Below are 16,963 nucleotides of genomic sequence, written 5' to 3'. Positions count from 1 at the left end.
TGCTAATGACAGTATTGGGGTGAGCTGCTGAAGTTCACCGTTTTGCTTGGTGTTAGAGAATTCGTATGTGAAATCCTGTAGCTCAGTGGTTAGAGCACTCGCCTCGCAAGCGAGAGACCTGAGTTCGATTCGCGGCAGGACGAAACCTTGGGCAAGTTTCCTTACTCCACACGCCTGATAATAATCCCTCAAGAAAAAAAAACAATAATAATTTGGTCACTCAATCCACTACTGTTTGTGGGACACTGCTGTGCGCAATTGGCTGCTGCATTTCGCCGATAAAATGTACAGTCAGTACACTGTACAGTATATTCTGTGAAGCGCTTTGAGACGTCTAGAAGATGTGAAAAGCACTATATCAAATGCAAGTATTATTATTATGTGGAGGTATCTATCTCCCAGATCAGAATAGGTGTACATTATAGGTGTACATTATACATCATAGATCTGGCTCCTGGGTTCACGAACACAAGGGAAATGGGGAACCCAGAAATTTGAATACTGTTTTTTTTAACAACTTGCAAGAGGATTTCAGGTCTCAACTTGCTTTCTAGGCTGGTATAGGCAACAACAACAAATTACATTTGTATAGCACCTTTCACATTAGGAGGATGTTCCAAGGCGCTGGACTGTCAGGGAGCAAGCTGGTGGTTGGGATCACGTGGGGTGGCGGGCAGGGAGGGTAGGGGTGACCGAAGGCCCAATCGAAGAGGGTCTTAAGATGGATCTTGAAGGAGGCAAGAGAGGGGCCGAGTCAGAGTGACTGTGAGATGGAGTTCCAGAGAGTGGAGGCAGAGAGACTGAAGGCCCGCCCCCCCCTCCCGCTAATGGTGGGGCGGGCAAGGCGGGGTACGTGAAGCAGGACAGAGCCCGCTGAGCGGAGGGAGCGGATAGGTTGGTAGTGGGTTAGATTAGGCAGCAATACCCTATAGCATGAATCTGCTCCCTCCTTGGCACTATGGGGAATTTAGTTTAGGACAGGAATTGGTAGCTGGACACACAGCTCCCTCTTCACTTGCTGCATTGGATGTTCAGTCACCAGAAGTCCAAGAGCTATATTTTTATATGAAAAAATACTTAACATTGTATAAAAAATGTTGCTTTGATTCATAATGTTTGTTGAAATGCCAATGTGCCTACACACGTTGACTAGTGATGACCTTCTCCTGACAGCCCCTTTACACAGTCTTTGAAAACTCTTTTATCCAGCTATCAGTTCTCTTCAAAGCTGACACTGCAAGGATTCGATTCAATCAATATTTGTGCATGAAGGCATCAGCTTCTGCCAGGCATGTCTGCCTTGAATATTTCCAAGTCTGGAGTGCTGGTGGGGTGTGTATCTGTGTATTTGGGGGGGGGGGGGGGGGGGGGGGGGAGTAATTTGACAAACTGCAAACAATTTATGTAAATCTATTTATGTAAATCTGTTTAAATGTTCACAGACAAACATTTATTTAGCTTTTGAAATCCTTGCTTCATTCGAGTGCACGACAATGAAAGAAGTAGGCTATACCAAAAGGGTAGCTTAACGGCCAGTCCCAATGCATAAATATTCAGCTGAAGATTACAGGATTCATGTTCAGCCTTCTTAGGTTTCTCCAAAGTCCACATAGAATTCAAGGGAACAAAACTAGCGAGAAGTAGAGCAGATGTCAAACAATGGTGCAGTCTGTCCTCCTTTTCTCTTGACTGGTACTTAGTGCTTTTATTTTCTCAGTCAATATGGCTGGGTCATTCAATGATTTTCGTATAGACTCACTGTATTATAACCGCAGATCTATGTGCTGGGCCGTTGTCAACGTTCCCAAATTTCCCAATGAAAAGGCATTATGCTAATTCTTCCCTCTCTTACTCAATCTTTCTCCAGCTAGCCTCAAATACAAACTCGCTGGAGTATTCTAAGTCCCAGCCTTCATTTCTTGCCTGTTCTGTTTGCCTTAGGGCCCTGCTGCTTGTTTTGACAGTGGATTCCCCTAGATAGTTGGGATTAGTAGTGCTTGTTTAGATAAACTTGAATCAAGGCCTCTCAATGTACAAGATAGACACAGCTACTGAGATTCCAGCTGCCATATCCTTTCATTCAGACAAACTTGCATTTGCACAGTAGCTATTAAAACCACAGGCTATGTCAGAGAAATAAGATGCTTGAATTAGAGCCTGTTAAAAGCAGTTTTGTGAAATCTTTCTGCACTGATAGAAGCCGGCTTCTCAACGCTCTGCACAAATTAAAGTGGAAGGAACATGAATGTCTGTGAGAGGGTTATTAAACAGGAAATACTATGCATTGTTTACCAGCTGACAATGGTTTCATTTATCGAGGCTGCTTATGCTATTCAGTCTAGGGAGTTGCATAGTGCAAACAGGCTCTGAAATGGTCTGTAAGAAGAGGCTTGCAACAAACATCAAACATTCATTCAGCTTCACTTTTTAAGCCTTTTCAGTCCCGGGCAGTTGTGAAGGATAGGAGCTAGTAACAGTTTATATCACAATGTACACACACTGCAGATTAGAGTCATGTAAAACCCAGGCCTATTTATTTGACTGAGCCGTTCTCTTCATTAAACCAAGGGGTAAGACTGTATGACGTCAAAGATAACATTAAACCTGTGCCATTAAGCAGATCTCCTTGACGATTTAAGCAACCTGAGGGAGTGGAAACAGGTCAGAGCGATGTGGGACCGATGAAAATCTTTTCTATCACATCAGAGGAAACTGACTGACTGGTGTTTCACAGATTTTGTTGCTTTGCGGCCCAGCTCCGGGCTATATGCGGCCCAGCTACAAATTTCTGTGCTCTAAGGAACCACCCATGTGTGGTCTACAACTACGTGAAACGTGGGTCAAAGCACTGTCTAAAAATAAGTTCTTTAAAATAAAATGCACTAGGAGCACCGCCAGGTCAAGTGAACATCAACGCTTCTGCACCTGTTAAATCACCGGATCAACTGCAATCTCGCAAACAAGTTGCAGCTAAAGATAAGACAGCCTTCATCCATCAGAATGCAAAGGCAATAATGCTTCCGACCACCACCCTGCATCACCAAACATGGACTTTATTTACCAACCGAAGGCACCCTCTCACTTTAGGTTTGGCTATGACACCTTTGCGTTCCTCACTAGGTTGACTCACCAGCAGCCTTCAGGTCTCTGCAGGTCTGAAAAATTGTGGATCTGCCATGCTGATGGCTTTGATTAAATAGATAGACAGTACATAGAAACAGGTGTAGGCCATTCAGCTCCTCAAGCCTGTTCCACATTCTAAAAGATCATGGCTGATCTGTACCTTAAGTTCAATTACCCTTGCCCTGTATCCCTTAATACCCTGACCTAACAAATATCTATCCAGCCTTCAATTAATCAGATTTTTTGTTTAAAAAAGGTGATAAAATGGCCACAAAAAGAGGGAATACCCCATTACTGAAATGGCACTAGTGCTGCAAAAGCAGATGGATTATTTGTGCTGGTGTTTGACTCCACCTCCCCCCCTCCAGATGAATACATTTTATTATTTCCCAAATGAAAAATCAGGGCTTTTGAATGTAGTTAGAAATCTCCAAATAAAATCTGAAGTCAATTTATCAACTGAATGTTTTAAATGGGAAAAAAATCGCTTTGTCAGGCTGGAATCCACTGAGCCCCACCTGATTAGGAACAGGAGCGCTAGGTCCACACACAGTATGAAGGCAAGTTGAAAGAGAATCACAATACAGGTCCACTAAGCTGTACCTGCAGTGAAAGCAGAGTACTAACTTGGTATTTGTACCAGTCAATCATCAGCACAAACACACTGTGGTTTGACAAGATCAGCGTTAAGCCTCTGAACAGAATTTTGTTTTATAGTCTTTGAAAAGTTCAGTGTTTAAATTTCAAACAGAAATGCAGTTTATAGTGCCCGACACTGGTGATATTTCCCAGTTCATTATTCAATAACACTGTCATGCACGATTATTACAATTACTGGAAGTGTGGGGTATATAGCTTGCACCAGGGAGATTTTAATGAATCTGGCCTGATGTCTACATTTTGTGCTAGGAATGAATGCAACTTAAGTGTTAGCATGATGGGTCTAAAGATTCGAATGGACCAAGCAGAAGATTTAAGTTAATAAGGCTGTCCTGACAGCTGCTGAAGTGGCTCCTGCTGCCCGCAACATCACTTGAGATTCTTCATTACACCACTGATCAGCCACACTAGCACGTTGCAAATGACAAGGATTTATTTTACAATTAAATGAACAGGAAATGTCGTTTTTTGTAACAGACACACACTCTTGAGAGTTTTTGTGTTGCAGAAACTCTTGCCAGTTTTTTAAATAAAACTCAAATAATGGAATTAACATTAGGGATTGGAGGGGTAGCCACTCCAAGATTGAAGCATGAGTTTGGAACCAGATCACGTCAGCCAAAGATGGTGTGAGTCATAAGTAATAATAATAATCCTTGCATTTGATATAGCGCTTTTCACGTCAGGAGGACGTCCCAAAGCGCTTCACAGAACACACTGTAAAGTGAATTGACTGTATATTTGTGGGCGAACGCGGCAGCCAATTGCGCACAGCAATGTCCCACAAACAGTCGTAGATTGAAAATGACCAATTTATTATTGTTTTGTTTTTTTGGAGGGATTATTATTAGGCGTGTGGAGTAAGGAAACTTGCCCAAGGTTTCGCCCTGCCTGGAATTGAACTCAGGTCTCTCACTTGCAAAGCGAGTGCTCTAACCACTGAGCTACAGGACTCCACAGGACTGCAAGTAAGGTCGCTAAGTAAACTTTGTGGCCTGGGAAGTGCGCCTGTTAAATCAACAACAACAAATTACATTTATATACTATCTTTCACGTTGTGAGGATGTCCCAAGGCCTGGACATTGAAGGATTTGCACTCGAGCTGGGGGTTGGTGTCAAAAGGAGTGCAGGATAAGGGATGTGGAGGTGGGAGGTTGACTGAACAGTCAAAAAGGAAGGTCTTGAGACAGGTTGTGAAGGAGGCAAGAGAAGGGAGCAAGTCAGAGAGATTCCGCAATGGAATTCTAGAGGGTGGGGGCAGAAAGGCTGAAGGCCTAACCGACGATTGGCCAGGTGAAACCAGTTTGGTTTACTGATATCCAGATCTGACCAGCACATCTGGCAAAACAAAAGGACAGAGGTGTAGACATGTCCTCAGTCCTACAAGTCAAAGCCCTAGCAGGCTGGACATGTTTTATGAAACTTTCTGGTTACCATGAATTAATTAAGATTTTCTTGCAAACCCAAACATCTTCAGCCGGCTGGGGATCATGGGCTTTATTCAGACCCTCCGTTTGTGTGGGTCATGTACCCACACAATTAAGTGGAAAGGCTGCCATGGTGTAAAAAGGACCCATACTCAAGGAGCTTAAGGTCAGTCAAGTCTCTTTTCTTGCTGCTTTGTGCAATTAGTTTAAAAGATATTTTTAAATCACATAGGAGACGAGCTTTCTGAGAAACAGATTTTAGCAACTAAAATTTGCAGGGGAAAAAACACCCTGCCAGCACCAGGTTAACTTACTGAAGGAGAGAGAAAAGGAGAGCTGCCGATTTTGAGGTCTGAGATTTAAAATAAAATAAGGACCAGTGTTGGTGTGATGTGCTATGCCATACTGCACTCACAACAGCAAAGACTGCAAGCATCTTGGCTAGGGGGCTCAAGCTCCCTGAGAAGTGGCATGAAATGCGGTGAGAATTGAAAACAGGGGAGAGAATCGTTTTCAATTGATGGAGAAGTTACAAAAGGAAAAGATCAGGAGCAGACATAAAAAAAACTGGAAGCATTTTGAACTTTTAAGTATTTGGTGGTTGGAGAGTACTAAAAGAAGTAAAATCCTGAAATGTATTATGTTCCTTAAAAGGAAAAAAAAGCTACATTTATCTCTGTGGGTAACACTTCAAACTTTTCAAAGCACACCTCTTTCATAGAGTTTCTATTAGAAGGAGTTTTACAAATTTCTGAAGAGTCATAAAATAGAAATAAAGGGCTGAACAGCACCGGCACATTTCTTTTTAATTCAGAATGTTTTTAGATCATTTCGGATCGATTTAATGGCAACTTTGATTTTTAGTGTAAAAATGGTGCACTAGTTTTCTATGTGTAAAGCGGTGCTTGAATCCCAAATTAATTGGTGGTGTGGAAGCCAATAGGCGCGGGCGTTTATTGAATATAATTGAGGATAGTGAATATCTGGGAGCAATTACAAGGCCAGTAATCTGATCAGCGGAGTTGGCTGTCACAGCAAAGTACAAGTAGAGGCAGGTTAAGGTGCTGGTGGCCACGATACAAGTTTGGGTATTGAATAGCAATAACTACATTGCCATTGGGGGCAACATTGCCTCCAGAGGCTCCTGACAAACAGCATCCTGTTTACTGATGGATGTCTGGATACAGTAGATCTCATTTACTGAATCACCACAAACGTCAGTCCTCCATCAAGTGAAAGGTGCTATTCGAGGACTTCACACCGGTTCCACACTGCCTTCTGACGCACTAGGAACCCCAGAATTTGCCCATTTAAAAATCCCGACGTTTTTCTTAGCTTAGCATGTGTGTAGAACTTCGGAGTATTGAGCAACTGCATTTACACATCAAAAAAAATCAAACTTTCTGACCATGTGAAACGTTCTGGGCTTTCAGGCACCAAGAGCGGTGGTAGCATCAGTGTCTAGTAATAGCTGGACACCAAGTTCAGCCACTGGCTTCTCACTCAGTGTGTACTTCACGTCTTTCACTATAAGTGTCATAGTACAAACCCAGTATAACTGGGAATTGTTCTCATACACAGGGTGAATCATGTACACCACATTTTATACAGGTCCCAAGGTAGCTCAAAAAAAAAGCTCCAGTCAGGTACAAACCCAAGGCCTGAAGCGTTTACACGACTGCAGACCTCAGACTTTTTAAATCCAATTATGTAGGTGTTGAGTGAAAACACAAGTGTGGTGACTTGAAATCAACCCAGTGGAATCCTTTGTTGCATGGAGTTTCACAGGATAGATCAAAGGCTGACTCAGGTGTCAGCCATGGCTTTAATACCACCTAAATCCTGAGCTCTGGCTTCAGAACACCACTGTGGCTCAGGCGTCCGGCCTTCTTCTCAGAGCCTCCCTAGGTTTTTGGAGGCCCCAGAAATTGAAGACGGCTTTGTCGGCAATACGCGTGTGACAGCTTTTGTTGGTTTACTATAACGTGAAAGGAATTTGCCTACAAAATACACAGTCACTTATGCTGCACAGGTTATCCTGTGAAGTGCTTTGAGGTATCCTCCCCACGTGAAAGGCTATATCAAATATAAGAATTGTAAAGCCACATCTCAGATGCCTTCAAGCATGTACGAGGAAGCTGCACTGTTGTACCTACGTCTTGAGATAAACTTAGCTAGTATTAAACAAAGATAATAATAATAATAATAATAATCCTTGCATTTGATATAGCGCTTTTCACGTCGGGAGGACGTCCCAAAGCGCTTCACAGAATATACTGTAAAGTGAATTGACTGTATATTTGTGGGCGAACGCGGCAGCCAATTGCGCACAGCAATGTCCCACAAACAGTCGTAGATTGAAAATGACCAATTTATTATTGTTTTGGGTTTTTGGAGGGATTATTATTAGGCTCTGTGTGGAGTAAGGAAACTTGCCCAAGGTTTCGCCCTGTGCCTGGAAATGAACTCAGGTCTCTCGCTTGCAAAGCGAGTGCTCTAACCACTGAGCTACAGGACTCCAAAGATGTCTGACAATCCAGATGCCGCTCTTATGCCACAGCTCTATTTACCTGTGGACCAGTGCTCCGAGACACTTTGCACATGAATGGCGTGATATAAATGCAAGTTGTTGTTGGCTTTTTCTTGTTTGGGTTCCAGAGCATCAATGCAACCACATCACCACACAGCCTATGTGCCACGAATGTATGGCAATGCCATCGTGAATATTCGTAGCATTTAGAGGACAGTGCTGTAGTAATAGCTAAACACTCACTGCGAGCTTCGGTGGTAAAGCACTCCTGGTTTTGCTAAAGTGACACTAATGGCAAAGGTAAATGTGCAGCTCAGTGGTTAGAGCACTCGCTTTGCAAGTGAGAGACCTGGGTTCAATTCCAGGCAGAGGACCAAACCTTGGCAAGTTTCCTTACTCCACACAGAGCCTAATAATAATCCTCCAAAACCAAAAACAATAATAAATTGGTCATTTTCAATCTACGACTGTTTGTGGGACATTGCTGTGCGCAATTGGCTGCCGCGTTCACCCACAAATATACAGTCAATTCACTTTACAGTGTGTTCTGTGAAGCGCTTTGGGACGCCCTCCCGACGTGAAAAGCGCTATATCAAATGCAAGGATTATTATTATTATTATTGTCCAAAACTAACGAAAATGTGAACAGTAATCATCAGACCTGCTGCTGTTACAGTAGCGACTGATCAGCCAGACCATGTTACACTTTAGCTTCTGTTCAGTTACATTTACTAAAAATTGTGTGTTGAAATTAATAAAAGGAAAGCTCAAAAAGGTAGGAGAAAATTGAGAAAAACAGAAAGTTAGCATCAAAAATTGAAGGCTGCAAAGACTGAGGGGAAAATTGCTGAGTAATAAAGTTCGAAAGAATCTCTTCCATTTTACCTCTCCTCTTCAGACCAGCGTGGACACAGTAATAACCTGCACCACCACCAAGGAAACTGCAACCAACATCACCCAGTATCTCACCACACATCCCTTCATCTCTGCCACAAGGAATTCCCAACTTAAACCATAGCCTCGATCTTACCAACAAATAGATACAACTACCACCTGCTCACAATCTTCTATCTCCGTCACAGCGCTGTCCTTGACTGGTCCAGATCGTACCTCTCACACCGCCTCCACGTCATCTCCACAAATAGTTTCTATCTAGCCCCCGCACCATCTCGTCAGCGTCCCTTGGGGCTGTGTCCTTGGACCCCTCCTCTTCAACATCTATATGCTCCCTCTTGGTGACATCATCCGCAGACATGGGGTCAACTTCCACATGTACGCGGATGACACCCAACTCTACCTTTCTGCCTCCATCCTTGACTCCAGGATCCACTGCTGTCCTGACAGAATGTCTGTCAGACATCAAGTCCTGGATGAGAGCGAACTTTCTACAGTTGAACGTCAACAAGACCGAGACTCTTGATTGGCTCCGTCAGCGCCTCATCTGACACCATCCATGGCTGCACACTCCACGTTGCTAAGCCAGTCCAGAACCTTGGGGTCTTGTTTGACCCTCAACTATCCTTTCTACCCCACATCTGTGCCATGACCCACTCTGCCTTCCCCCACCTCCGCAACGTCACCCGGCTCTGACACTGCCTCAGGCCGCGAAACCCTCATCCATGCCTTCATTACATCAAGGCTTGAATATGCGATCTCCTTGCTTGTCGACCTCCCCAACTCCTCCCTCCACAGGCTACAGATCATCCAGAACTCTGCAGCCCGTGTCCTCTTCCGCACCAGGCTCCGTGACCCTATCACTCCCATCCTCGGCCGACTCCACTGGCTTCCCGTCACACAGAGGATACGGTTCAAGATCCTGGTCCTCCCCTTCAAAGCCCTCCATGGTCTTGCTCGCCCCCACCTGTGACCTCCTAACCCCCTTACCATCCTGCTAGCTCCCTCCGCTCAGCGGGCTCCAGCCTGCTTCATGTCCCCCGCCTCGTTCGCCCCACTATTGACGGGCGGGCCTTCAGCCACTCTGCCTCCACCCTCTAGAACTCCATCCAGCAGTCCCTCCACCTCGCCCCCTCCCTTTGCCTCCTTCAAGATCCATCTCAAGACCCTCCTCTTCGACCGTGCTTTCGATCACCCTGCTTCCCCCCCGCCCTCCCCGACTCCAACCCCTAGCTCGGGCCCGAAACTCTGAACGCCCAGAGCCGTGGGACGTCCTCCTGACGTGAAAGACACTATACAAATGTATTTTTGTTGTATCTGGGACCCCCATCTGCCTTGCTTTATGTTACTCATATTAGTTGATTCTCCCTCACCTGAAGATACTGATGCCAACTCTTAATGGCTCCAGCTGATTCAGCTAACTCAGCACATACCAACAACCAAACCTGGGAGTCTGCGGTTCTATAAATCTCCATACAACACTGCATGGTGCATTTACCCACAGTTACCCACTGTGCCATTGGTGAAACTCTAATTATGTTTTTAGAACAAATCCTGTATTTTAGTAAGTACTTTGGTGAGGTTAACCTTTGAACCTTTATTTGCTTAGTGATTCAGTTGTAGAGCTGACTTGCATTGGGACTTTGTTCTATTGAACACACTGGATGAGCCCATATACGTTTAAACAGCCTTTGTGGGACAAACAATTATCCTGCCGTTCAGTGTTTCCAACAGTCAATGAGGAGGTATACAATCGCAGGCGAGAAAGAATGCCACAGAGCATTTTCACTGATGTACCACTGTAATTAGACATTGTGCTTCATGTCCCCCAGCTTACTAAAATATCAACTCTTCCTTCCCAACCATAGGATTCTCACTGCCTAGCTTGGGACTTTCTCCAAAAGAAACGCTTGAATCTCATTATTTCTCTTCAAATGTTCCTAGACAAATCAAAGTTTCACAATAAATATGATAGCTCCCACCCACCAGCTTGATTCTATTTCTCTAACACAGTAACTGTTAAATACAAGTTAAAAAGCAAACCATTTTCCCCAAACAGTTATTATACCTCTAGAATCAAAACCCAGCATTTCTGATATATTAACTTTCACACTATCTTATAAATATTATATAAATATTTTATAAATCTTATATAGTAAAAAAAATCAGGGCAAAGATTTCATTCTGCAAATAATTATAAGCAACGTTTCTACAACGTGGAGAGCTCATTTGTTACATCATCTCTTTGTATCAAACAGCTTATTTGCATTTCAGATTACACTTTTCATGAAACACGGAGATCTATCAGCATCGAGAGCCTGAAATAATGAGGGAGAAAGACTTTTAATAACACATCAGGTCTGCATTACTTCCGTGTCAAAAAGAAAGGTTTCTTCTGTAGTGATGGCTCATTTATTCTGCCCATAAATGAGAAGCAAAGATGAAACTGATGAACTTTTACTGCCCATTTGTCTTTAGCAGACAATTAAGACTGAGGAGATCAAAATGGATTATCATACCACGCAGACAACCAGCCTAGCAGTCATACATCTCCGAGGCCACAGATTTGTGACTCCCTTTCATCCCTCCCCTTTCTTCTTATTCTTTTTCCTCTCTAAAGGCAGCAATAGCTTTGTGGCTCAAGGGAAGCCAAAAGCCTGGCCATCATTAGTCAGTCACAGATGCCGATCTAACATGCTTTTTCTATGTTTCTAAAGCACCGAGCCACAATAATTTGTGACAGAGTCCCCTGCAGTGGTATAAAGACCTTCAGGAATCAAACTTCAGTCGTGGCGGCAGCAGCACCAACACAGGCCTCTGATCCATGCATTAACAACACTGCATCTAGAATTTATTTTACCCACAAAGAAGCGTACACATTTATGTGAATGCAGGGTGTGAGACACTGCAAGTAAAAGTAAAGGTATGCTGAGAGCCAGCTTTTCAAACAAGACTTAAACATATTTATCGCTTTCCTTTTGGCAACTACATCGCAACGTGTCAATGTATAGCTTACTTCCATCAGGCAAACCAGTAAAGCACTCTCTTACTGACAGGAGGGACAACTATTTTCCAATTAGATGCAAAGTTACAACAAACATTAATACAAAGGAGAACAAGGCAAAGGTGCAGCACATCTTTGCTAAGGTGTATGTAGAGCAATTAATTCATAAATATGTAAAACATAATTCCTTTGTGTAAACAAAAGGGTGATGAAAATACCAATGCATTTTTCATTCCTTTATAGAGTTTTGCTAACAGTGTTACATATGCATGCCGTTGCCTACAGGACAGTACTCACTACAAGGGCGTCAGAACACAAAGTCCAAGAAAACTTGATAATCATCTGAATTCAATGTCCCTACCCTGAAATCTCTCCAATGTATTTTTTATATCTACTGTGAAGTTTTAGTGGTAAATAAAAAAAAACTATCAAATAATATAAATACAATATGCCTAAAACAATAGTCACTCCACTTGTGAAACGCTACGGGTCATCCTCCTGGTGTCAAATGCAAGAATGATTATTTGAGTTATTTTTCAAACTGCAACTCTGTAACTGTGCAGCCATATTATCCATATAAATGTTTGTGTATTAAGTTACTTATGGTTGTTTTTCTCCCATTACTGATATTGATGCATTTTTTATTACTGCTAGTCAAGGGGCCTTGTAACCTGGTTCACAGTAACAATTACTCGATACCTCAAATATGCCGGCTGATTATCTACCCAAATGGGGAAGATGGATAATCCACTTGGCTCCTGCTTAATGTGCCTCTCGCCACCTTCCTCCTACTCCTCCTCCATCCCAGTTCATAATTCCCACTTGTACAGAATGAATAATAGAGTATGAATTATTCACCTGTGTCAATTTTCCATGGGTGGGGGTGGGAGGGGTGAGAGAGTGGCTACGAGTCTTCTGTCAAGACATCTCGGTCTGTGAATCTAAATCCTCCTATTTTTAAACGTTCTTCCATCCTTTTAGCTATGTCACGATATGCCTCTGGTCAACTCTGGTAGGCAACCTCCCCTCAGGTCTTTGCCCACGGAGCTCGACAATTGTCTATTGAGAGGGAAGAGACTTACCCCACTCTTTCCTTCTCTGAGGAAACTCTTCACATGTTATCTCACCCCAATAAAAGTCATAATTATGAATGGTCTACATATGGGAAAAATTGGGTATCCATCTGTGAACCGCAATCCACAGTGACCCTTACCAATACTGTGCGCATTGCTCCATGAGCAAATCAATTGCCAACTGTAACTAAGCTCGCACAGTAGGAAATGGACACTTGATTGAGGTAAAACATAGCTTTCAGAAACTGCACAACCTACGCCATCATGATTTAGCTCCTTGGGGAGGGGAAACAAATTGGGGAAATTGGGGTGAATAGCAACTTCTGAATGTGTATTTATACTTACAAATAACGTATTTTGAAAAATGTGAAACATTTAATGTACATTACGATTGGCCTCCACAGTGAGCTCCACTACTCCCCCACTTTATCAGAGGGTGGTGCTAAGCAGAGCTTAGTTTCTCCCCAAAAAGGTAAAAGTGGTCAGAGAGCAAGGTTAACCAAGCCACTTTCATGCACCTCATAGCGGTCACCATAATAACGAGAGCTTCCCACTCTCACTGATGTGGGGAGTCCTCCAGGAGAAAGAGGAAAATAAATACAAATCTTAAGTTTTCTTTTAGATTTCAATGACACTGGCAGCTAACACAAAATGATAACCTGCAAATTAAACAGAGGGTCTTTTCCGAACAATTTGCATCCAGAGAACTGGTTGAACAAAACGTATGAAAGCAACTGATTTACATAAACACATATTAAGTCATATTAAGTCTTCATAATATTAGGTCTACATAAGTATCTCACTGGAACGATTCTCATCAGGTTACTGATGTACTTTTACTTCAATATCTAATGGGTCATTTGAATAGTTTTAGCCAGACAATAGTCAGACACAGATATATATATATAAAAATAAATACACACATATATAATATCATCTTTCTCTGTTGTTCATTTCTGCTGGTGTATGCTTTATTTCACAGAATTGGCTTGGAAAGATTATCACGCTGGTTAACTACATTTTGTCTCCTCCTGAAGATCTTCCCAAATTGTCACTGTCACCATCATCATCATCTTCATCAGTGGCTCTTAATTATCACCCCCATCTCTTCCCCCAAAAATTCATTTGTCTCCTTCATTAAACCGAACAGCAGTGATATCTTGAGTGACTCGGAAATAAATTTTGCCATGTTAAAAAAAAGTTAATTACGCATTCCAAACCTGGTCGTTGTAGTCCTCGGGGAATTGCCTCCGCACCTCAGGATCTGTAAATAATTGACAGATAATATTAATTGGCTTTGGATTAGCGAGCAAGCAGAGTATCACACATTAATATTTGATCAGAAGATGATAGGGACCTGGCAGGGGATCCAAGGGGCAGCTGAGGCTGTTATGTTGATTAGGGCCACTGAGAACTGTTCAAGGCTTTCCCCTTTACCCTCCTCCAGTTAGAAAAAAAAGAAGATTTGGTGCACCCTTTAGCTTCAAGGCAGTTTTCTACCCTAACCTCCTACTAGCTGCAAATTGCCATCTAGATGTGTTGCCAGGATATCAGAAGGTCTTTCAAATTCCAGAGCGCCTGCTTTGATTGTGATTTTATTAGCTACCTAGTTTGGCTGACTGCAGAGCATAATAAGATAAATGTCCCAAATTTAGGCTACATCTCTGCCAGCTACTGATGTTCTGCTACCAGCATCCAGCAGAGCATGCACAGTGTTACCAGAGATCAACTTATGAATAATAGGGGGACATGCAGAAGGGTCAATTTAATGCGTGGAATTCTTCCAAAAAAAATCCCAGACTCCAAACAGTTCCTTGAGGCTAATTAGAACAGTGCTGAACCTTTGTCGGCAAGCATGACAACAGTATCAAAGATTTAAGGAGGAGAAAAAAGGGACGTTGCACATACAGAACAGTACAAGTGACAGCAAATATTTCTCAAAACATACGCTTCGGCTTGTTTTGTCAGATCTCTGCTGTCATTAGATTATGAAATGCAGTATATTGGCAGGGGATTGTGGTGTGCTGCCATTAGCCCCAATTACATGGATGCAACTAATTGAGATTGAATTAGAATTAAATGCAGATCCAGGCAGCACAGCTTTACACTGTGAAAACTGCACACGGATTCACCTCCTAACAAAACCAAATGAAATCCCCTCATCTTCCTGAAGAGAGAAAAAAAACAGGTACTTATTTGAATTTAATCTGCATTTTATTTCCCCAATTAAATCACAAAGTAACATCGGTTTGTAAAGGCTCCCTTCGGAGCCCACGACACAGTACATTCTGCAGTTATAATACCCGCTTCCACACAGCACAACGTACTAGTATTGGTGCTTGTATCTGTACGTAACTCGTGCTTAATTCATGCTCTAGTTTCCCTGGAGTCCTGCAGCTGCTTGGTGAAATATAGAGGAGCAAGTCGATTCAGATGGAACTGATCCACATAACGATTTGATTTCCTGTGCAAAGGAAGTTATTGATTTTGATGAGCAGGCATGTTTAACCCTTTAGGCATTACGCCGTGCACACATCGAAACTCGCAATGGCAATGAAACACTATAAAGAAGCATCTTTTGAAGACTTGTAAGAAGTCAGCAGTACTGCACACACTTTTTTTCCCCCATTTAATCAGAATGGGTTTGTAGGCGTAATGGTAGATCTGTGACAACTTGCAGAGCAGAATCAATCCATGTCAAATTATAATTGATAGTTGTGATCATTGACTAATGTGATCAAGTGAACATGGCAGGTACAGGCCTCATTCACATGTACGTGAGCAAATCACTCTGAACCTGTTCTGCAATAAAAGAAAATACTATTGCTGCCACATTCAAAGATTAATATAAATTTCATCTTTGGTTTATTAGCCGGGTAATGTTATAATTGGCTTGAAAATGCATCCTAAAAGTGCTTGTTAAATACGACACTCCCCTGAAAACATGCACAGGGCTAAGTGTGAATACTGCCAAGAACTATGGCTAGTTTTGACGTCCGATACACCAGTCCATCATTCGATTACAGAAAATTCTAAGCCCACTCCCACTCCCAGATATAAAAAGCTGCAATAGGTTCATTAGAATGTAGGGTCCAATGAACTCCACTGTTTAGATCCAGTAGTTCCATGCCTCATAAATTACTTTTCACTCACTGATCTAGAATTGGCCTGTACAGCAAACTATCAGTACCAGTTTTCAAATTACTGAAATTGTTTAAAATATTTGTGATAACTGTGTGATTATGGTCTAGTCCCCTTTCTTTCATGATTCTTTTTCCCAATACTTTTCAAATCTCCACACTCCCCTTCCCCGCAACTTTTCCCTCTGTTCATTAGCCTTCCTTTGGTTGTAGTTCACGTCACCTCTAAGCCAAAAATGAATTTAAATGCAAACATTTTGAGTGGTAGCATTTCCCGAATCTGGACCTTAGAATACCCGTCTGCTAGTTTGCACTTTCATGGATTCACATCAGTTAGTTTAGCATAAAAGTACTCTGTCCGGGAGGTTTCTGCAGCCTTGAAGCAGTATTACTCTCTCCCCCGAGTCGTGCTCCCCACCTGGATCACCAGTCAGGCAGGCTATACATCCATTACTAAAACTTGGTCCAAATTGAGGTGGTCATTTTCACTGTGTACAGTAATTTGCTGTGATGAATACTGTATATACATATTTAGTTACCACTTAACACTGGACAGGTTCCAGTAACTAAGGCAATTCTTTTAATAATTTACTTACTGTAGTCTACCCAAGTCTTTTCCTTGCTGTCAAAAATTCATATAAATAATTAATAAAATCCAAAAGAATAGACATTACTGATGAGAGTGGCCTTCAGATTGTCCGTATTAACTTCACCCAATACAACTTCATTACGAAATAATTCACACCTTTTTTTAAAAAACATAATAAAACCAAATCATGTAATAATCTTATCAGCAATTAAGTTTGGTTAGAAATTAAAGATCAAATGACACTGTTCATTTCTCCCAGTACCTTGGCCAGCAGTGCTCCAGATTAATTGGTCATTCACTTCATTCCTGTTTGTGGGACCTTGCTGGAAGAAATGGCTGCCGCATTTGCCTACAAAATAAGTCACTACCTTTAATCGTAGGAACAAAATAACTTGTATTTTTATAGCAGCTTTACCATGCCTACTTTGACTGTGTGAGGCACTCTCAAAATGTTTTGATATAAAATACAAACTCTTCCTGATTTCTTAATATTACATTAGGTTTGCATTCATGGACTGTACAA

General features: G+C 42.2%; 1 protein-coding gene across 3 annotated transcripts in view; it reads right to left on the bottom strand.

The window, feature by feature from the left end:
- LOC103188887 (DENN domain-containing protein 1A) overlaps positions 1 to 16,963 on the bottom strand; it is a 197,697-nt gene that overhangs the window by 135,282 nt on the left and 45,452 nt on the right. For all 3 annotated transcript variants that reach the window (XM_007909051.2, XM_042337821.1, XM_042337822.1), the window contains exon 3: positions 13,932 to 13,975. In XM_007909051.2, coding sequence (XP_007907242.2) covers positions 13,932 to 13,975 — 44 coding nt within the window. The remainder of the gene's footprint in view (positions 1 to 13,931; positions 13,976 to 16,963) is intronic.

Source organism: Callorhinchus milii, unplaced genomic scaffold (genome assembly GCF_018977255.1).
Source record: "Callorhinchus milii isolate IMCB2004 unplaced genomic scaffold, IMCB_Cmil_1.0 Scaffold8, whole genome shotgun sequence".
NCBI lineage: Eukaryota > Metazoa > Chordata > Chondrichthyes > Chimaeriformes > Callorhinchidae > Callorhinchus > Callorhinchus milii.
This window is presented reverse-complemented; position numbering and strand designations above follow the sequence as displayed.